Source organism: Thamnophis sirtalis, unplaced genomic scaffold (genome assembly GCF_051295495.1).
Source record: "Thamnophis sirtalis isolate CommonGarterSnake01/CBP01778 unplaced genomic scaffold, rThaSir2_p1.2 scaffold_8, whole genome shotgun sequence".
NCBI lineage: Eukaryota > Metazoa > Chordata > Lepidosauria > Squamata > Natricidae > Thamnophis > Thamnophis sirtalis.
Genome location: NW_028261388.1, coordinates 50,653,480 through 50,676,318, shown reverse-complemented (window position 1 = coordinate 50,676,318; position 22,839 = coordinate 50,653,480). Strand labels below are relative to the sequence as shown.

General features: G+C 34.9%; 1 protein-coding gene across 2 annotated transcripts in view; it reads left to right on the top strand.

Moving 5' to 3' along the window:
* Nucleotides 1-22,839, top strand: part of LOC106552129 (trifunctional purine biosynthetic protein adenosine-3) — a 52,919-nt gene that overhangs the window by 3,840 nt on the left and 26,240 nt on the right. The window contains exons 1-9 of one of the 2 annotated variants that reach the window (XM_087721615.1): nucleotides 1,888-1,946; nucleotides 5,746-5,894; nucleotides 12,580-12,675; nucleotides 13,442-13,616; nucleotides 13,742-13,853; nucleotides 17,361-17,429; nucleotides 18,459-18,584; nucleotides 20,546-20,633; nucleotides 21,311-21,396. In XM_087721615.1, coding sequence (XP_087577741.1) covers nucleotides 5,750-5,894; nucleotides 12,580-12,675; nucleotides 13,442-13,616; nucleotides 13,742-13,853; nucleotides 17,361-17,429; nucleotides 18,459-18,584; nucleotides 20,546-20,633; nucleotides 21,311-21,396 — 897 coding nt within the window. In that variant the 5' untranslated portion in view covers nucleotides 1,888-1,946; nucleotides 5,746-5,749. Of the gene's footprint in view, nucleotides 1-1,887; nucleotides 1,947-5,745; nucleotides 5,895-12,579; nucleotides 12,676-13,441; nucleotides 13,617-13,741; nucleotides 13,854-17,360; nucleotides 17,430-18,458; nucleotides 18,585-20,545; nucleotides 20,634-21,310; nucleotides 21,397-22,839 lie in introns of those variants that run through there. The other variant, XM_087721616.1, reaches the window with a different exon arrangement.

Below are 22,839 nucleotides of genomic sequence, written 5' to 3'. Positions count from 1 at the left end.
CCAGTGTGTTTATTTTTGTTGCTTCTTTTCACTGGAGTCCAATGAGCTCCAACATACAGTGTAAAATGTAAGTTGTGCTGGCTTTTTGAAAATCCCAATAAGAACACATAAGCATCTGTAGCTGCGGAAGAATATAGGTTTTAAAAATATATTGTATGGTTATCACTGGTGTGCAGTTGTGTATGTATGTAGTAAAACAACAAGAAAAAAACTACTAAGCATCTCCAGCTTGCCAGTACTTTCCTACTAGTTTGAGGTCAAAAAAGGAATGGGGAAGGAGGAATATTCAAATACAGTTCTAAATTTTAAAATAAGGGCCATGAATTTAAATGTTGACAACACAATTCCGTGTCCAGGGGAATCGTAATTGTCTTTGCCTCACAGATAAATAACATTAGGAGAATAGATGTTGGCACACATTGTTTGCAGCAAAGTCAAACAAGTAATATAGAAAAATTCCAGGCATGGATTTCGTCCCTGGTTTAAAAAATCTGGACTAAAATGTTTTGCCTTTTTCTAGCTTGTTCTTCAGCTTTCTAGTTTAACCTACCACCAAGATTCCCTGATGGTTTTTCATCCAGGTTTTAACTAGTAACTACATGCAGTCCTTGATATAGGACCACAATTGAGCCCAAAATTTCTGTTGTTAAGTGAGACATTTGTTAAGTGAGTTTTGCCCCATTTTATAACCTTCTTTGCCACAATTGCCACAGTGATTAAGTGAATCACTGCAGTGGATAAGTTAGTAATACAGTTAAGTGAATCTGGCTTCCCCATTGACTTTGCTTGTCAGAAGCTTGCAAAAGGTGATTGCATGACCTTGGGACATAGCAACAGTCATAAATATGAGCCAGTTGCCAAGCATCTGAATTTTGATCAATTGATTATGCGTGACCCGTCAAAACCGCGGAGGACAAAATCGCGCTCGACGAAAGCGCGCATGTGACGTCATCACAGCGCGACGGAAAAAATTAAAAATTGAAATAAAATTAAAATTAAAGCAAGCCAATTCACATAAAGGTAAGGGTTAGGGTTAGGGTTAGGGTTAGGTTAAGGGTTAGGGTTAGGTTTAGAGTGTTAGGGTTACGTTTAGCGTTAGGTTAAGGGTTAGCGTTAGGTTTAGCGTTACGTTAACGGTTAGGTTTAGGGTTAGATTTAGGGTTAGGTTAAGGGTTAGGTTTAGGGTTAGGTTTAGGGTTAGGTTTGGGGGGGTTAGGGTAAGGTTTTAGCTTTATTTTTACATTTTTCGATCACAGCGCGATGTTTTCGTCGCGCTGTGATGACGTCAAATGCGCGCTTTCGTCGAGCGCGATTTTGTCCTCCGCGATTTTGTGGTGGAACCCTGATTATGGGGATGCTGCAAAGGTCATAAGTGTAAAAAATGGCCATAAGTTGCTTTTTTCAGAGCTGTTATAATTTTGAATGGTCACTAAATGAACTGTTGTAAGTCAAGGACTACCTGTATAGTACTTAATATCTGGATAATCTAGTCTGAGCCCAAAAGCTATCAAATGCTAAACACAAATATGGCTGGAATCCAAAACATTGCTGCAAGAAAGACAAAAAGTGGCACATCTAGTGGGATTTTCTACTTTTTCCTTGAACTGTAAATCTCCATTTTATCCTCTATGCTTTTCTATGTTTGAGAATGTTGTTTAAAATACTGAGCAGACTTTTGGATGGGGAGTGGGGAGAGACAATTGTCATGGCAGTTAACTGTAAATTAGATTATTTTCTGTTTGGTTTGGAAAAGGCATATAAATTATCAGTTGTAACCGCCCTTTCTTTTGACGCTGAACTGAACTCTTCTTTTCATTGGTTACTTGCCTAATGTCATCAGTATGAACCTGATCATCTTTTAGCCGAAGGTACATCTCTATTTCTTTCCTTTTTTTGCCTGCCTTTTTGGAATTTGATATCCCTCTTTGCAAATTGCTACTATCACAGTAAGTATTATGTGTCATTGTTAACTCTTAGACTCCATTCTAAGGGAGTGACTTCTTTGATCATTATAACTAGCACTATCTTTGAAGGGTTAGATATTGTATTATAATTTTAAACACCTTTACCTGAAAGTGTTTTCCATAATTCTTTAGCACCACAGATCTTTAAAAAAAAAAGAGAGATTGTATTTGTTATTAAATAGAAATTTTAAAAAGGGAAATTTGTACTTGTAATTTCTCTAATCAAATTACAAAATTTCTTTCCACGGCAGTACATTTTTGCTGCATTTTATTATACACAGTTCCCTCCCAATTTAAAGTCCTTACAACAATTAAAAAAGATGAAATTTCTTGACAATGTGCAGTTGCAAGTAATTTTAAGTTATCACAATTTGGCCACCAACTATTGTAATTTAATCAGCAAACGAGCACAAAAAAAAAACTTTATTATGATATGTGAATTAATTTCATTGCTACAATCCAGAGTGCTCATTTGGATTTCATGTACATTGAATGACAAGTCTAAAGCTGGATTTCTTAAGAAATAAAATCAACAAAATTCTATAGGCTTTAATCTGATGTGGGCATAGGATTTGTAAACTTGTAATAAAATTTCTTATATATCAATTCAGCATTATGTTGTCTTAAATTGTACAACCAATTTCTAGGCAAATATATATACATATTAGGATTTCATTTACTTTATTTTTTATCTTTGCAAAGCACATTAGTTTTTATGAATTCTGTATCAAAGTATTTTTAAACTAACCTTAAAAGGTGACCAAATGGGTAGTAAATAGCAGTCGTACAAATCAAGAATATCAAAAAGAAGCTTGGTGTTTTTTAAATATGTAGCTCTACATATCCTAATTTAGATTTTTTTTTTTTGAAAAAAATAACTTTTCTGAAAGCTATGCAGTCTATCTTATTTATGCCTATTTGAAAACAAATTCCTTTATTAAGTCAAATTTATTTTCAGATAGCTGCATACATGTACAGGTAGTCCTCAACTTATGATTGTAATTTCCACTGTAAGTCACTACATGCATAAGGTAAGGCATCCACATGACCGAACCCAGTTTTATGACACTTTTGCAGCAGTCATCAAGCATATGTGTGATCATTAAGTGAATCAAAGTATTCCTATGGCCATTTCTTGCTGGAAACCAACCATAAAGGTGACCTAGGTGCTAAATGCCCAAAATGTGGTCATGTAACTGGGGGTTTCTGCAGTTATTGGAACTCCAGAACAGGGTTGTAAGTAGCTTTTGGGGGTTTGTCATAACTTTGAATGGTCACTAAGTGACTAGTTGTCAGTTGAGGCCTACATGTATAGACTAAAACAGTGATGGCTAACTTTTTCCAGACTGAGTGTCCAATGCGCACACATGTGCCCAAACCAGAGGTGGTTTGCTGCTGGTTCTCTTCATGCGTACCAATGTGCACCAGACACGCATTGTGTGTGCGTGCACAGTTGATTATAAATTTTCTGTGCATGCGCAGAACATAAAAAAGTACTAAAAAACACTGGAGAACCGGTTCAGGGGCATGGCCAACTTGGGTCGCTGCCAGTTCTGCGACCCAGGCCAAAATACCACTACTGGTTCACCCTAACTAGTGCAAATGGGTAGCAACCCACCTCTGGGCCAAGCCCCCAAAATGCAATGCACATGTGGCCCTCACACCTGCGCCCCAGCCCCTGCACATGCGTGCATAGCCTCCCACATATGCCCCAACCCCCACATATGCCCCAACCCCCACACACGCCCTGGCCCAGCACATGTACGGGCACCCTTGCATGTGCCCTACGCATGCGTGGCAGAGATCTGATGACCAGCTGGCCAGCAGGAGGTGCGGTGTAGTTGAACTAGGGTAATAGCTCACGTGGCCACAGAGAGTGTTGCATGCCACAGGTTCGCCATCACAGGACTAAAATGTTTTATTGCTGTTTCCTGAATTAAAGAGCTTCACAGTTCTATAGAGTTTGTTTACATTTCTTCTGGATAGACGTAAAAACTGTTGCAGCAGAAGGGCTGTGATTCTTTTTCCTTCCCTTCTTTTCAATCATCACTCTATCTTTTAGTTGTGAAAAGCCCAATGAATAATATATGTCTTAATTGGCAAAATTTAGGTGAACCAACAATGTCTGCCTAGTCCATGACAGTGCTTTGCCTGGGAATAGGAATGTATGCTTATTACCAAAGAAGGGTCTTATTTAAGTCAGTATCTTCCTTGCCAATTCCATGGCCATTTGACATTACATTTTACATGGGCCTCTTTCTAACAACAACACCCCCGCCCCCCAGGAGCATCTAAACGCAAGATTTGCTTTTATCTATGCTTTGCAATAGAAGGAATTGTTTACATTGACAAGGTAAAGGTAAGTGACCTGAATAAGGATGATGTCACAAGGGGAGGGGAAGGGCAAATGCCATATTTGCAAAGATTGCAACAGAGGTAGAACTTTGCTGAGTGAAATTTTTAACTAAATGGCAAGCTATTTTCTTGGCAGCATTACAGTGTATAAAAGCTTCCATATTACAAAGATAGTTTATTGGTCTTGTCAGTCTTATGTTGTCTATTTTAAAAAAATTCATAAGAAGGATTTCAGCTGTATAAATAAATATATTGGTAATCATAAGTGCTTAAAAGTATAAAAGCGTTCTCCATTACAAAATGTTTCTTCAAAATGCACAAATGATGTTTGACTGGGATTGGTTAATTCTAGGGATGAATATTCTTTGATATTTAAAATTGGTCTTCAGCTGCTAGCAAAAGCCAGATGTATATCCCCATTCATACTTGGAACTCATTGGGGAACTTTAAGCCAGTCAGTCTTTGTTTTAGCCCAACCCATGTAGTTTCATATTGTTGTTGCAAGAATATAATTAGGAAAATCCTGGGCAAGCTGTATTTTGCTGTCATTATTAGTCATGATCAATGTTCAGTAATTGCTAATATAGCAGGTGGAAGCACTTGGTTCTACCTTCCATTTAACTGAAAAAAGAAGCTATATTACACAGAAGAGGAAATGTCCCCTTGCCCAGCCATTTTATTCATGAAGAAACCTATACCTTTGACATCGCCTGCAGCCAAAACTGAGTTTGCAGTTACCCTAAATCAGGGTTTTTCAAACTTGGCAACTTTAGGATGTACGGACTTCAACTCCCAAAATCTCCCAGCCAACCAAAACATTGCTCTAAATAGAGACCCTACAAACAACATGATCCACCAGTTTCAATTCTTTGTAGTTTTGCTAAGGAAAAAAAGATTAAATGTACCCGAAATAAAGTAGGAGGCTGTGCAGTTTGGCTGATTAGAAGTAAAAGGGATTAAATGGACCATTATGTCATATCCTGGTAAGACTGGGGTTCCTGGTTTTCCTGTGTATGGCTCAGGTGGCAATCCAAAATATATTTCTTGAGATGTAGCCCCAACTGTATGGATTTTTAAGTGAGAATGTATGCACATTAAATTCTGGTAGTAACTGGAAAGAAGTTTTGACATTTGTCTTTCATTAACCCTATGTACACTTTCAGAGGATGTTCTTAAATGCACTAAAATAGAATAACAGGCGTTCTTATGGCATTCTGCTTACACAATGTTTTTCTTTAACAGTATTGTTATAATTTGCTAAATGGATAAATTAGGAAAATTGGTGTTTTGATGTTCTGAGTTTTTTTATACAAACATGGCTTCTCTTTTAGAGAAAAAAGAAATTTTACAGTATTATGATAAATGTGCAAACCACATTTTTGAAGCAGTGCGATATCTAATGTTTGTATGTTTTCCTTCTCCACAGACTGATGGCTGACCGAGTGCTTGTGATTGGCAGTGGAGGCAGAGAACATGCACTGGCTTGGAAACTGGCACAATCTCCACACCTGAAACAAGTACTGGTTGCTCCAGGAAATGCTGGTACAGCCAATGATGGGAAAATTTCTAATTCAGGTAACTATAGAAAACTGAAATAAGATATCTATAGTACTTAAGGATCTGTCTTTCAGTCTTTTGTGTTGATAAATTTATGGCTTTCCTGCATGCATTGTTCTTTTGTAGATTTGCTAGAAGAATGAATGAATGAATGAATGAGATAGATAGATAGATAGATAGATAGATAGATAGATAGATAGATAGATAGATGAGCACAGGTTTTTCTTATCCAGAAACCTGAATTCTTTTTTTTTAATCTTCCACCGGTCTTCCAAAATCCTCATTATATTATTTGTTTTTGTGTATTCACTAGCATTTATAATGATTAATTGGATTAAACTAGCATAAATAATGATTAGCTTGGATTCAAAGTTCCTCCTTAACTCTGCATGTTGAGGGCAATTGCAAAATATGTGCAGAAAACTCAAAAGTTGTTTAAAAGGGAAATAATTATATATGCATTTTCCCACTCCCATATGTACACTTGTATCTGTAATGAAAGAAGTATCCAGTAAGCTATCTCAGATTTTTTCCTGGGCCCAGTACTTTCCACCATTTTTATAAATTATTGGGACACAGGGCTAGATAGAGAATTGAGAAAATACAATTAACATTCAAAAGGATCTTGACAAATGTGAACATGAGCCAACAAAACACAATTTAGTGGCAAGAAATGTAGGGTTCTACGTTTAGGAAAGAAAAAATAGATGGACAGGAACAAGATAGATAATACCTACCTCAGCAGTGATACATGTGAGAGGGATTTGGATATCCTGGTAGATCATAGATTAGACATGAACCAGCAATGTGTTGCAGCTACTAAAATAGCCAAAGAAGACTTAGGCTGTATCAGCAGAAATACAGTGTTGTGATCATGGGAAATTATGGCTGTACTCTATACTACATTTATCAGACTACACCTGGAATACTGTGTTCAACTTTGGTTGCCACAATATAAGAAGACTGTTGAGGAACTGGGAAGACTTCAGCAAATCTGGAGACTAAATCCCACGAAGATAAGTTTAAAGAACTGGCTATTGTTTAGCCTAAAGAAGGGAAGCCTTAAGGAAGACTTAAAAAGCTTTTATAGGCAAGAGGGTGTGATACCTGAGTATAAAATAAGAAGCATTTCAAAGATCTACATCTGAAATAAAGTGTAATTTTCTGCCTGTGAAAGATTTTAAGCAGTTGAGCAGTCTTTCTTCTGGAGTCATAAATGGTCTTTCACTGGAGATTTTTTTTTAAGTTGGAAACAATCCTTTCAAACAAAAATTGGACAGATGTTTGTGTGGGACTGAGGATTCATGTCCAAGGTTGCTTTCAGCCCTACAATTCTATAAATGTTAGCAGCATATGAATATATCAGAATATTACATAGACTTACATGTATTTCCTAGTTGGTGGTGTACACTATGTTACTTACGAAGTAGCTTCTAAATTAGAGAACTTAGTTTACATAGCATAATATGATCATATGTGGAGCAAAGTTGGGCTTTTGATCTACTTTGATCTATTTATGGCATATTGACCAAATGAAATTGACTAATTCTTACCATCAGCAGGGCAAGATGCATGTAGTACAGATGTGACTAAGGCTGAGAATCTATTTTATATCTTCTCAATATACCAAAAGCATGATGGAAGAGCATGATTAAGAGAAGGGAAGGCTAGTGAAGCTAAGAGAAAGAGAAAAGATGAAATAGACCTGATTGAAGGTGGTTAGATCTAATGGAATAGAATTAATGAATACATGTATAAGAGCAAAAATATGGACTTCATTAAGAATAAAATGACTAATATGTACATTATAAAATATGAATTATCCTCATTTAGATTGTGGGTCTCAAACATGCAGCTTGTGAGCCTTATGCAGCTCTCCACTTCATCTTCTGTAGTCTGCAACAATTGAAATAGCTTCCCAATAAAGCCAGTGTTCTTCTTAGATACTCAGGCTCAACATGGGACATGCTTCAGAAAAAAGAGCAACCTTGTGATAGTGACTTTGCAGCTGCAGCTCAGTCTGATCCAGAGAGACCTACAAGACCTTCTTGTTGGCTGCATGATTAATGTACCTAAGTCCTCTTGTACTCCTTGGAGGGTAACCTCTTTTGCTTGGCCATAAAAGATGATCCAGGAGGGAATTGCCTGAGGGAGTGAAGGAGGAGAGGAGAGGGAAAGTGAATGAGAAAAAGGCTGAAGGGAGAAAGGCAGTTTGGGACAATTTTCATCTAATATCCATATTTCCCTTTTAGATAATGATATTGAAAAAATAGTTGGACTTCAACCAGATAATTTTGGAGGAAATAGATTGGGTTACAGTATTGGGGGGGGGGGGGCAGCACTGGTTGCTCTTGTTGATGGCCTGTTGCAAATGACCTTTCTTGAAGATAGGGGGTTGGGGGTGTGCAGACCCTGGGAGGGGAAGGAATACTGTTATAGACTTCTAAATAAACTTAATCACATATACATAAGACAAAATATGAATCAAAATAAATGATTAGGGAAATGCAGTTATTTGGATCGAAAGTAGGAAAGGTTCTTAAAGTCGATAGCTATTAACTATAGTTAAACATTCCTATGCATTTGATTGATTGGATGGTTTATGATGAAAGATAGAGATTATGAAGGAGACAGTGATGAAATGTTGAATGGTTTGGTAATCAGGAATGGATTTTAGGTGGGGGGGATGGATTTGGAAATAATTAGAAGGGCTTTTAAAGCATGTTTAAAAAGTATAGTGTGTTAATTCTTCTGTATGTGTATACTGAGCCTTTCTCCTATCTTGAAATTAGAGAGATATCTTTTTTTTTTAGCCTTCCTTTGAAATGAAAAAAATGATGTTTTGATATTTTTGCTTCATACTGAATTACAAGAACTGCAGTTAGGTTAATCAGTGTTTTGACCTTTCTGGACTTAGAATCTACGCAGATTCTCAGATTATAATGAACAATTTGGAGTTTGCTTCCTGCTGTGTGTCTTTGACTGAGCTTCTGTTTTTTTCTATTTAAAACATTGAATTTCATAAATGTGTTAATATAAATGGATGAAACATTATTGGTGTTGCACATTTAAGTCCAATCTAGTTGATTACTGTATACAGTTCATATGTACCTGGATCCGTATTCCAAAACTCTGGTTGCTAGGAAAGGAAGGTGAAAAAAATTATTTTTCTCTAAAAATATTAGATTCAGAAACAATGAGATGCAAAATACTTAATTCTAAGAGAGTAATAGTGGTAAATAGCTGTGCTTGACTCTTTTATTGAATGCACCATAGTCATTCTATTGGCCACTGAGACAAATACATTTCTAATCTAGAAGTGAGCTTTCTTATTTTATTAATAGGAAAGCTCACTTTCTTAACATATTTCAAATATAGTGAAAGTTTCTTAGCATTCATTAGCAGCTGGGCTAAGCCCATATTCTGCATCCATAATATGTTACATTATGAGTACTTATTTATTTTTAATGAGATACTCTATGATTTAATTACTCAGTATTCTTTCAGGGTGCATAATCAGGAGCTCTTCCGCTAACAAGCGTTCCAGCTAAATAGATAGCTTCAACAGTGGCAATACTTTTTTAGAGGTTTTGGAAAACCAGGACAATTATTAGCTAGTTCCGTATCCTCTTACATCTATTTCCTAGATTAGGAAGAATTTTTCAGTCCATTACATTTGCTGGTATGCACCAAAGCATTCATCCTAGCAAGCCAGCAAATGGAATTTCTGCTTGCTGTTTCTATTTATGAAAAATCCAGACATTGAATCTCTTTTGCCTATTGTTTTATCTGCAATTCAATATGTGTAATAAAGCAGTCCTGTTTCTTTTCAGATTTGTACTGCCCGATTTGTAAATATGTATTTGTTTCATTTTTATGAGGCAAATAGGATGTCCCATGGCATTCTTGTGATGGTCATATGATAAGTTAAAATGTACAGTGTTGAACAAAATTTTTTTTCTTCATGTTCACTGAATTAAATTTGATTCATTTTCAATAATTTTGCTTTCGTGATAAGATCAAATTATAGTCATAGTCACATATTCTTTTTTTTTTTTTGAGATATCGTTATTGGAACATGAAGAAAGAAGCATAAATGTCATGTGTAGCTGCTTAAAATATTAGGAAGGAGGAAGGAAAATTCAGCTTAGCTTTCAAGCACATGTTCTGTCTATATACCCCTTGATTTGAATAAATGACTTGGAAGAATTTTAGTCAGAAATTACCACATGTCTTGTAAACACACCAGATAGCAATTCACTGATTTCTGAGCCAGACTTTTTTTTTGGTGTAAGAGATGCCCCTTATTTCAAGAGAAACTAGCTGTTCTTGGGTATTTGTTATATAGTAGTGTTTTTAAGATGGATTTGAAAAGAGGGGGAAGAGCAGTCCAGAAGCCACATGCCTCTCAGAGATATTTCCATCTATGTTATATTGAAAAGATCCTAGAAATTAGGGTTATTCTTTTAAAACAAACATATATTTTTTTTGCATAGCAGGATTTTTGTTCCGAAAGGCAGGTACAGTTACTTGTAATAAAGAAGTAGGTCATAAACCTAAGCAGGAGCAGAGAAAAACAGATTCACTTGATAAATTACATATTAAAAACCATAGTTTAAATATCTGAAGTTTAAGTTTAAAAGGACATTGTGGCATTCTGGGAGTGTTCCAGTTCAACATCAAACCTGGTAAACCTGAGCTGAGTTCTGGTGATGAGTAACTTTTAATCTTGGTTTATGATAAAATATATTTGAAACTGGAGGGTTGGTGTTGCAATACCAAACTGCTTTTTATGTTACAGCTGAACAATCTTATTGCATAAACAGTTTATATGTGCTTGTTTTTGCATTGAGCCCCTTAGAAGAGGAGTCTTGATATTTTTTATGCATACATCTGTTTATTTTATGTAGTAAAATATATGCTTTTCATGTAGTATCCAACAAAGGAAATACATATTTCACTTGTTTCTGTTCCGGTTTCCAATGTCATGGTCAAATAAATATGTCAACATATATACAACTGTTCTTTTCAGATGTCATTTCAGAAGTTTGAAAAATAAGATCCATACATCAGTCATACATTCTGTCACTGGAATGTAACGTTTAGCAAGGTTTCCAGAGATACAGGCACTTTTCAGTTTCAAGAGCTCTGTAGTACAAGGATCTTTTCCACACATAGCATAAATAAGACAATTTGTTTTCTAATGTATCCTTAAAGAGGATACATATTTGCATCCACAAGTAACAGTTCATTAATATGCAATTTTCAAAGTGTGTATTTTTGCTATTGTTCTTTCTTTTATTCTGGAGCAGGCGAGATAGAAAATTAGTTAAGAAGGAATAATTTAATAAATTTGGACTATAGAGACTTTCTATTGCCCTCTATATTTTTCCATTAGTCCATTAAAAAGATTTATTCCCATGTTTTTAAAAATGGTGAAATTGTAAGAGACAAAACAATTTCTTGGTCTTTCAGTTTGATTATTTAAAATAGAATGCAAGTGTCTTACAGATATTTGGTCAGCACTACCAAATTGAAGCAAATTTTTTGTCATAATGTAAATCCTAAAGCCTGCCCTAAAACAGCAGTGTGTTTTCAAGGCTTTTCTGATATGAGAATCAAGTCCTTTCAAGAGTAACATCCCAGTGTGATGTTAAATTTGCCTGATTAATGAAACAGTTTGCATACGTTTGCCAAAATTCTTACCACAGTAATACATTACATCTCACAGCTCCCCAGAAATAAAGGAGAGGTAAGAGATGGTCTTGCCTAATTGGCTCACCTTTGCCAGTTCACTTTAGACTTTGGAGTTATTTATTTTTGATAAAAGTATGGGAGTAATGATGTCTTTTTTATCCCGTGCTTGGCTTTCTATCCTTTCCAAGCAAACATTACGTGTAGAATGAACTTTTCTCCATGAGGGTTTTGCTACAACATTAGTCTCCTAGACCATGCTCTAGAAGCATTTGGTTTGAAGTACAATATGTGACATGACTTCAAAAAGTTGCCTTTACAAACTGCACATCATTACATGAATTAGTCAAAGATCTGAAGCGTCATAATTTTATTACTGTAGAATACCCTTTTCTTGGAATATGGCATAATAAAAATATTCTGCAATTTACCAGGAAGGGAGAGGCTAAATTGTTGCATCAGTTCTTAAACTAGTTGGAAACTGAACAATTAGCATACAATTACTAAAATGTAAACAATGTCAGATGCAGCAACGCAAGGAAACCAGCTTGGTCTAGTGGTTAAGTGGGCACCAGCTGGGTAACTTTAAACCAGTTACTCTCTCTCAGCCCAACTCACCTCACAGAGTTATTGTTGTGGGGAAAATAGTAGCAGAAAAGTGTGTTAGATATGTTTGGAATTTGGAGTAAAATATTGAATATTCCAATAAGAATTTCTCAGCCTCTTGTATAGTGAGTAAGATGGTGTTACTTTGCATGCTTTTAAATGTTTCTTCCCAGTTTTCTTCCCATCTGCCCTGTTCATAAAATAAGCTGTGAACTGATTCAACTGCTATCTTTTACCTTCCTTCCACAGTGCCCCAATAGTCTCTCATATCATGCCTATAATTGTTCTTCAGAAATAATTGTGTTTCTAAATTCTTTGGTTTCCTCATAAAAAATGGAAGGGAGGGGTAGAACCATATTATAAATAATAAATAATTGCAAGTTTTTTGTTTATCTTCTGATAGTAATCTCAATCAGTGATCATGCAGCCCTTTCAACATACTGCAAAAATCAGAAGATTGGCCTTGTGGTGATTGGTCCAGAAGTCCCCCTTGCTGCTGGTATGTCCAAATGAAATTATTTTGTTTTGCAGTTCCAGTCTCCTGACTTATTAACTTGTTGGTGTTACATAATTGTACAAAATATTCTGGACATCTAATATCTAATTATTATATTATATGCTAATAGGTTGGAAACATGATCAGTATTTAATCTGCATACACTACAGAATATTTTTCAGTCAGAATATAATAACAAATGTAACAGAACATTATTATTTATTACTTAATGGGGTACCTTAGCCTGCTGCCATGATTGAATCACAATTCAGAAATATTTGGTGAGTCAGTTCTTGTTTACAATGTAGCATTTTCTTTTTAAGCAACTCATAGCTTGACTCAGGACACTGTCAAATTTTTTTATAAAGCAATAGATGTCCATAATATTGATAAATCTCATCCCAGTTTGTAGGCATAAAAGATTTAAATAGTAGAATTTATAGAGTTATAGTTCCCTCTTGAGACACTGGGCATCCATCTGTGTCTTTTAAAATGTACTCCATTTTATTCCTTCTCTTTTCTGGTTTTCTGATCCCCCATTCCAGCATTCTGGCTAGAGTTTTGTGGCTGCTAGGCATGCTCAAGTTTTCACTGAATGTTTATAGTAGTATTTTGCAACATGTTGAGTTTCCTGATTGTTTGTCTATTTTGAGTATGGATAATGCCATTTGGGCTACATAAAAACCTGCATTTGGAATGCATGTAGGCAGTTGTACTTCAGTGTGCTGATATGAAAGTCTGTCTGACTTTGAGGCATGTTTTTTATTAGGAATTGTTGATGACTTGGCAGCTGCTGGTGTGAGATGCTTTGGTCCTACAGCAAAGGCAGCTCAGCTAGAGTCAAGTAAGAGTTTTTCAAAGGCCTTCCTAGATCGTCATGGCATCCCTACTGCAAGATGGAAAGCTTTCACTAATGAGGAAGAAGCTTGCACTTTTATTACTAGGTATAGTAGAACATCTTTTATGCCACTGTCCCAAGATTTGATAAAGTGTTAGAGCTTGCAGTTTATAATATATCTCTCTCACTTACTTAATTTTTTTATTTCATCCCTCCTCCTCCACCCCCCAGTGCATCTTTCCCTGCTCTAGTTGTAAAAGCAAGTGGTCTGGCTGCTGGAAAGGGAGTGATTGTAGCTGCTAATAAAGAAGAGGCCTGCCAAGCTGTGCATGAAATAATGCGAGTGAGTAACAAACAGTCAAGCTTGAACAATGTGCAAATAACCCATTTCATTGTCCTACATTTAAAGTAACTATGACCAGAAATATTTTTCTGTAATAAAAATAAATTGTCTTCTGATTGATTTGGAATATTTCATTCCTCCAGTTGCTCAGGAATTGTGGGCAGGATTTTTAGTCTGAGAAACAGATCAAATGGTGTACATTTTATTATGTTTAGATGTTGCTAATTGGCTTAAAATGCACCATTCAGTTTGTGTCAAATAATAACTTACATCTAAAAGTAACAACACTATAAACATTTGATGTTAAATATTTATACAATATTTTAAAATCTTTGGCAGTGACAATAAGGACATTATTTGTAAGGTGAAAGTACACATTTTTATAATTGCTTGCATCTGCAGATTTAATTTGGACTGCCAAGAACATATAAGTATTATCCTAAAAAGAAAAAGAAGAAATGCTTTAGCTTGAAAAAAAAAGTTATACATTGTTGCTCTGTCAAAATATAGCATCTGAGTGTTTACTATATTTCTTCTAAAATTTTACACTGCATTTTTATAAAGATTTTTTTAAAATTTTTGAATAAACACAAACAGACAAAACACACACACATAACCCACAAAACCATCTTCCATTACAAATTGTAGAAAACGTGTTGATTGGTTACAAAAACTTCCATATATCCCTTCCACAATCTTCACCTACAATTCATATCAAATCATATATTTTAAATCAAGTATATTTTTATATATTACTATCATCATACCTCAACCTTCATTTGACTATAATTATTTTTACATCCTTTTATATAAAATATTTAATATTTATTTTATATTAAAGATTTAAAGCAAAACCACATAATGACATTCCATTAGCTCTTCCCAATATCATCCAGTAAGATTACATCTTTATAACATGTTCTATTAAAAATGGTTATATTTAATAACAAAGTTTCTAAACCTCCTTTCGTTGTCACCATTTGCAATTTATATCAAATTTCCTCTTATTAATATATATATATATATATATGCATTATTATCATTATCAATCAATTATTTAACTATCCATTATCACTTCATTTTATACATAATGCTCTAAATTTAACTAAATTTGACTTAATTTTTTATTACAAGCTTTCATTACATCAACCTGTGTTTTTCCAGTAATAGTACAGTCTTATGTCTCTTGCCATTTGTGGCATTAGTATTCTGGTTATTTCCTTAGTAAGTTTTGAATGGACTTCTCTTCGCAACTTATTGCTTATTTCATATCTTGTATAAGCTTGAAACCCTCCATCTGCTTCTTCGATCAGCTTATCTTTGGTTATCACTAGTGCTTCTGACAAAATTTCTCTCCTTAGTTCCATCAATTCTTCTCTCTTTTCTTCTTCTGTACTTTGAGATCTGGGGTAAACCTCCAGTCCATCAATCTCCCCTTTCCATATTCCACTCTTTCCATTTCCAACCACACTCAATTCACTGTCAGTATCAACAATTTTCTTGTCTCTTTGTTTATTTTTCCCTTCAGTTTTTAGAACTCTCACCTCCACTTTCTTAATTTGATGATCATCCTCAATTTTTCCATCTTCTCAATTTTCTCTGTTACTTCTAATAATTTTTGAATCTCAAACATAATCTTTTGCAATGTTAAGGTTTCTTTTTCACATTGAGCCATTTTCCAACTTGTAAACACTGCCACTCTGGAATTCAAAACTTTTTATTAAATTTAAAGCAAGTTCATTTATAATCTTTCAAGACAAGGCTTTGTTTTCACTCCACTCCAGCTGTCCATGAAACTCCCGAAAAGCATTTGTATAAACAACCCATGCTCTTCTCACTATTACTCTCTGTAAACAAGCTGAGGAACCTTGAAATGCAAAGTCAAACGATCAAAGAGAAAAAAGAATAGACAATATTTCCAAGCCTCCAGCCTCCAAGTGGCAGTGTTACTTCCTTTCCCTCTGTTATTACAGCCCTCTTTGTATTCCTTTTATATCTTCTTTATATTCCAGGCTTAAAGAAAACAAAATTCTTAAATGGAGCAAAACACAACATCCAATCCAGCATTATAAAAATAAGGAAAAAGATTTTAATTCATAGGTATAAAAAAAGAATATAAAAAGTAGTAGAAGAAAAACTAATCCATTCAATTCAAAGAATAGGAAACATTTGCAAAAGTTCCATCCATAAAAGAAATTTTTAAAAAAAGGATAACACCCTGTCTAATGTAGCTTAATTTCTCCGCTTGTTCTCTTCTGTTTTCAAATTTGATTTAGCTTTAATTTTTTTTTGGGGGGGGGAGGGTAGTCTATTTTATAATAATAATATTTCCTCACCAGATGGACACACATTCTCTTTCCAATTTCCTCCCGTTCCTGAGCTGTCCCAACTTCAGCAGCTTCAATGGCTGCGCTTCTGTTGCCGGCAAAAAGAGATTCTCCTGGATCAATCGGACTTTGCGGTGTCCCTGAGATCAGCAGGACATATTCTTCCCTGTCACCGTCTCTTTGGGACAGTTTAGGTCCCAAAGGACAGTCCAGCGGCAAAAGTATCGACTGCAATTTTGGAGCTCCAAGATCACACGTCGTGTCGTTGCGGCGTCAGCTCCTCCTCTCTACACCACTGCATTTTAAGGACCACTAACTAGTTTTTTCATTGATAATACATAATTTTTCATAATATTGCAATCAAATCAGGGTAAAGGCAGCAGTCATATGCTGTTCAGGAGACTAAATTCTACTGAATACACTGTGGCATTCTTCTGAGTAAATACAGTTAAGATAATCTTTTAATAGCCTTCGCAGTTTGGTGCCCTTTTAGATATGCAGACTTCAAATTCCAGAATTCTCCAGCCAACCTACTCATTGCTAAGTGTTCTAGGAACTGGTCCATGTATCTTCAAACACTATTTTTGAAGAAGACTCCCTTACAATTAAGTTGCTACATATTTTACTTGAGATTAAGCCCTCAATGAAAACGTTAAGTATTTTTTCTAATATGCATGCTGAAATGAGCAATAGAGATGTAATTTAAGACAGCTTTATTGGCCTACTCTCACCAGATGAGTTGATTACAACATCCATCAGCCCAGATAGCGTAGGCAACAAAAAAAGCTAGGTGGAAATCATAATAACAAATCGGGAGAGGGAGAGGGGGAGAGAGAGAGGGAGAAGGAGAGGGAGAGGGAGGGAGATTTGAAGAAGATATGTTATTGTGCAATTCGGGGATACAAAGTTTGAAAAGCTACTTAAAAGGTTGTCTGTGGTTTATTTCTGAAAAATTCCAAACAATTGTTTTTATCTGAGGGAGTTATAACTTGGAATTTGAAATTAATGAAAAATTATGGTATTTTGCAGATGACTAAACAAAGGTCAGTATTTTATTTAAAGGAAAAAGCAAAGAATTAAAGAAAAAAATATTATCACTGCTTGGAATTCCAAAGAAATTACTTGGTTTTCTATATACAGATTTACAGTTTGCATAAAATATGCATTATCTTTAATACAGGATAAAACTTTTGGAGCAGCTGGAGAAACTATTGTGGTTGAAGAACTTCTTGAAGGAGAAGAAGTTTCTGTAAGTAACATAATAGAGGAGTCTGTCCGTTCTATAATTTTATCATTCATGCACAGCACAACTATCCCTTCTCAAATTTGTAATGTAAAAGTTTTCAGAATCCAGGCAAGATGATTATTTTTATGCTTCTTTGATTTCAGTGGAAGAGTTCACCAAAAACCACTGCTTAACTTTTCCTTACTGAAAACAATTGAAATTATATGTATTTAACTCTATTATTCCCACTTTGAACATTACGCAAAAGTTTTGATTAAAAATGTAGAAAACCAAGCTCTTCCTGTAGGAATCACTGAAACAAAACAGGTGATCAAATATTGCCTTTTTATCAATTAATCTTTACATTGACTTTCTCTTGAATGTTTCCTATGCTGATGGTGAAGACATACCTTGTGGAAAGATGGACAGCCAAGAAATAAAATAAAATAATAACATAAAATAAAATAAATTCCTAAATGAAATCAAAGTTTGAGTTTTCAGGAAATCCAGTCCAGTCATTATTTTAGTCATTCACAGTCAGTCAATTTGAAAAGAACAGTCAGAACCAGAATATTGGGCTTAAGAGTTCATACAATATAAAAATGAATATAAAATACATTGATATAGTTTTGATATTTTATCAAATGAATGAAAATAAAATGGGCTATGATTTTAAGTATTTATGCACAATTAGTGCGTACTTAGCCTTTCTCTGCAAGTACCATCTCTTTAGACATCCTATTTAAATCTTGTTAAAGTATGTGGGTTTCGGACATTATTATTTGTCAATAATAATTCCTTAGGTAAAGTATTTGAAATTATCTCAGTCTAATAAATTTTTACAAAATGTTTATTATTTATGTATATTGACTTTTATTCAGAAATGCCAGTGGAAATAAAATAGAGTATATAAATATACTCTATACAACTTAAGCAAGATATTACTTATAATTAAGAGCTGAATAATACACAGCTGTGTAAGTTTAATATCATGGTTATTCCCATTGCATTGTTCTTATGATCTACTTATTATTTGTTTTTGTTTTTTTACAGTGCTTGTGCTTCACAGATGGTATCACTGTGGCTCCTATGCCTCCTGCCCAGGATCACAAACGGTTAATGGATGGTGATCAAGGACCAAACACTGGTGGAATGGGTGCATACTGCCCAGCACCTCAGGTAACGTACCTACTATGTCAGATTTCCTTAGCAAGCTCAAGACAAGCCTGTAATGGGTATTAGAATTCTGTATACTATTCTTTATTCTTCTTTTAGATTTTAAGAAAAATGAGTAATGCAAAATAATTGTCACCATTTTTCTTCATATCACTTCTTAATGGGATAATGGCATGCTACTGTATGATGAGGCAATGTTTATGTGGCATTAAGTGTTCATATGATGATATGATATATGATAATGATATGATATAACAATAACATGACTACTCTAACAAATACTGTATAATAATTGGAATGAGACATGCCTTTGGAATTAAAAACAAAGCAGAAGGATGACAAGAGGCACAAGAAAAACTAAGGCCACAAAAAATCACTAGGTTTTATCCAGCAGAAATAGCATTCATGGTTAATACATAAGTAAAATGCGCTATATATATTCTTCCAAAATAATGAAGCACTGTAAATTTATTATAGATGGGAAATAATAACATAATATAATAAAAGATTGTCTTTTCAAAATATTAATACATTCTCTAAATGATATTTTATGTATGAGTTTTTCATTTCCATGATTTGTTGCTGATAATTTTAAGTTGTTTCTCTGGCTGCAATCTATAATCTTTTTTTAACAAAGTTTAATAACATAGAGATAGTCCTTGACTTACAACAATTTGTTTAGTAACCGTTTGATCACCTTTTAAAGCTTCTGACAAGAAAAGTCAATGGAAGAAGCCAGATTCACTTAACAACCATATTACTAACTTAACAACCACAATTATTCACTTAACAAGTGTGGCACAAAAGTTCATAAAATGGGTCAAAATTCACTTAAGTTAAACAAATATTTAACTTAACAATAAAAATTTTGCTCAATTGTGGACAAAAGTCGAGGAATAAGAGAAGTAGCTCACGGAAAAGGGCAAAAGAATCAAATTATTACCTTTCCACCAAAGTGGTACCTATTTATCTACTTGCATTTACATGCTTTCAAACTGCTAGGTTAGGTACTGGGGCAAGTAATAGGAGCTACGTATTTTTTGGAGTATAAGAGGCACCTTTTTCCCTCAAAAAAGCAGCTGAAAATCTGGGTGCGTCTTACACACTGAATACAGCATTTTTTGCCTCCTGAAACCTTGCCCCTTCACCAAAATGGCCTTGCATAGCCTTTAGGAGGCTTTCAGAGTGCTCCAGGGTGCTAGGGAAGGCAGAAATGAGAAATGAAAATGAAAAAGAAATGGAAAACAGTCTGTTTTTGCTTTATTTCTCCCTCCCCGGCCCCAAGAGGATTCCATAAGCCTCCAAAAGGCTAAGCATGCCCCGTTTTTTTGACAAAAAATGGACCGTTTTTTGCTCATTTTGGGGCCTCCCCCCCTCCGAGCACTCTACAAGCTGCCTAAAGACTATTCATGTCCTTTAAAAAGGGGGGGTGTTTTTGCGAAAAACAGGCCATTTTGGGGAGATCTGCAGAGTGCAAAACCTTTTTTTTTAATTTGCCTCTTCAAAATCTTGGTGCGTCTTATACTCCAGTGGGTCTTATACTACGAAAAATACTGTACTTAGATCTCGATCTGTCGATCTCCCAGTCGACAAGCCCCTTCATCATAACTGTTTGGCCACTGCGCCCCTTATTAAGATAATATGGGTTCAGTTAAAGCATTGTTCCATATGATGAGCTTTGTAGATTATGTTCACAGCAGTAGTGCTCCAAGACATTGTGAGAGACCTATTTCTGATCCTGAGACCTTTTATAATTGAAGCTATAAAATCTAAAATCCAAAGCTTGGATTGCTACCCACACACTAGTCAACTATTCTCTACTAGTGAGCTAGTTCTCATATTAACAGTCTATGATTGCTTACCTCCCACAATAATGTTGATCTGAAGTTCTCAAAATTTATACAATATTTTTTAAAAATAGATTAAATTTTTCTTACAAATTTCACTTTCTGTAATACTTTTAGCTGTCTCAAGATCTGCTTTTGCAAATCAGAAATTCTATTCTCCAGAAAACTATTGATGGTATGAGAAAAGAAGGTATTCCATACATGGGTAAGTGGGAAACTTGTTCCTAGCTGATTGCTTATAATATAAACACATTTTACATTAGTTGCGATACAAATTTCAGAACGGAAAATGCTTACCTGTAAGCTTCTAATAATTACCATACAAAAAGATACAAGAATGCAGAAGGAGCAGGAATTCAGGCAGGAATTATCTAAGCTTTAGAGGGGAACCAGGCTTTATTTATGTATTTATTTATTTTATATTATTTGTATGCTGCCCATCTCCTCAGTAAGGCAACTCTGGGCAGCCTACAGAATATTAAAAGATATATACAAAAGAAATTAAAAAATTAAAACTATGCAAAAAACCAGAACCAAAGTGAAAGACAGCACAAGGTGAGGTTTTCTTACTCTGTCTGCCAACTCCAGTAATAAACTCCAAGCCAACCAGCGAACCCAAATTTTAATACCATTCTGGAAGGCCAAAAGGGCAGAGCAGTTCTCATCTCTGGTGGTAAAGTGTTCCACAGGATCGGGATTACATTGGAAAAAGGTCGTCTCCTTCCAAAGACGTATCTTTTGTGTAGGTTGTACATGTTATTATTGTTCAGTAACAATATTCAACAGTATTATGAACACAATGGTCTGTGTGATTGTTCTGCGGGTATTTCTAGACAATTGTACCAGATTATTTGCCTTCAATATTTTTTGTTTTTCAATAAGGTGTGCTTTATGCGGGGTTAATGCTAACCAAAGATGGACCTAAAGTTTTGGAATTCAACTGTAGATTTGGTGACCCTGAATGCCAGGTGAGAATAATTAACTGCAATCTTTTATATGTTTACATGTTGATATCATAGTTCAATAAGGTTTAATCAAAAATGCTGCATACTGGCTTAGTCAATACAATATTTAACCTCTACTGAACCAATTTTGGATGAATGCGTTGGTATAGATTGCATAGTTTTTAACTGAATACATTTAGAATATTGATTTCAAAGTTTGTAGGTCTTTAGAGGATTATTTACTAAAACAGCCATCGCTAATATCAAAGAGCTTTTCCTGTGTCTTTTACCAGCATATATCAAATCTCAGTGTTTCTTAATTTGCCCAATTATAAAATTTGCAGTCTTTCCCCTTCATGCTTTGTGATATAAATCGACAACTGGAGAGCCCAGAGGCAAGTCTGGCCCTTGGAGAAATAATCATCAACCAGAAGCCTTTATAAACGATTGGATTATAATCACCATCCTGTGATTATAACAGCAAATAAGACTCCAAGGATTTTGGTTACTAAGCAATGCAGTCACATGACATCATGCTTTATAACTGCATTGCTAAAGTGGCAAAATCTGAACTACTAATGGCCAAAGCAAATGTAGATAAGAATCAAAGGAATTGAATGTAAGCTGGACTTAGATTTCTTGTAGGCGTGAAGGGAGTAATGACTTTTGACCCTTATTTCAGACTCAGTCTGGTCATCTCCTACAATAACCCTTATATGCAATTAATTAATTAATTAATTAATTAATTAATTCACTCTTTCATTCATTCACTCATTCATTCATTCCCTAATTGTATTATTTTTGCAAGTAACTCAAGGCAATGAATATACCCAGTACACCTTCCCCCTCCTATTTTCCCCACAACAACCTTGTGACATGGCTTGGGCTGAGAGAAAGTGACTGGCCCAAAGTCACCCTGTTGGCTTTCAGGCTAATGTGAGACTCGAACTCATGGTCTCCTGTTTTCTAGCTGGGTGTTTTAATCACTAGACCAAACTGGATTTAGAGAAATAAATGCCCTGAGTTGCATTGTGAACAAGTGTGAAAATACAAGGGATATTTTCTTCTTTAAAAATAATCTTATGCTTTATCAAAAAATCTCTTCATTGAATTTAAATTATATGGCATCATATTAGATACACCATTAAAAGTATCAGCTCAAGTGTGTTGATTTCAGATTCTAATAAATAGTGTCTTGGTCATGATTTTGAATCTCAGTAAAACTGGCAATATTTCTTTTTACTGGAAAGCAATACCATCGTGCTTTGTCTTATTCTTAATAATGTGTTAATAGTAACTTATATCAAATATGACTAATTTCTTACATTTTAATAGAACATTAAAAAATTAACTCCTGATGACTGCAACGATACATCCAAGTAGTTTTCATGGCATTGCGTAGTTTTTTCCAACACGCTAGTGTAGCCTATAACTCTAGAATTTCCTGGTTGTGTCTCATCCAAGCAT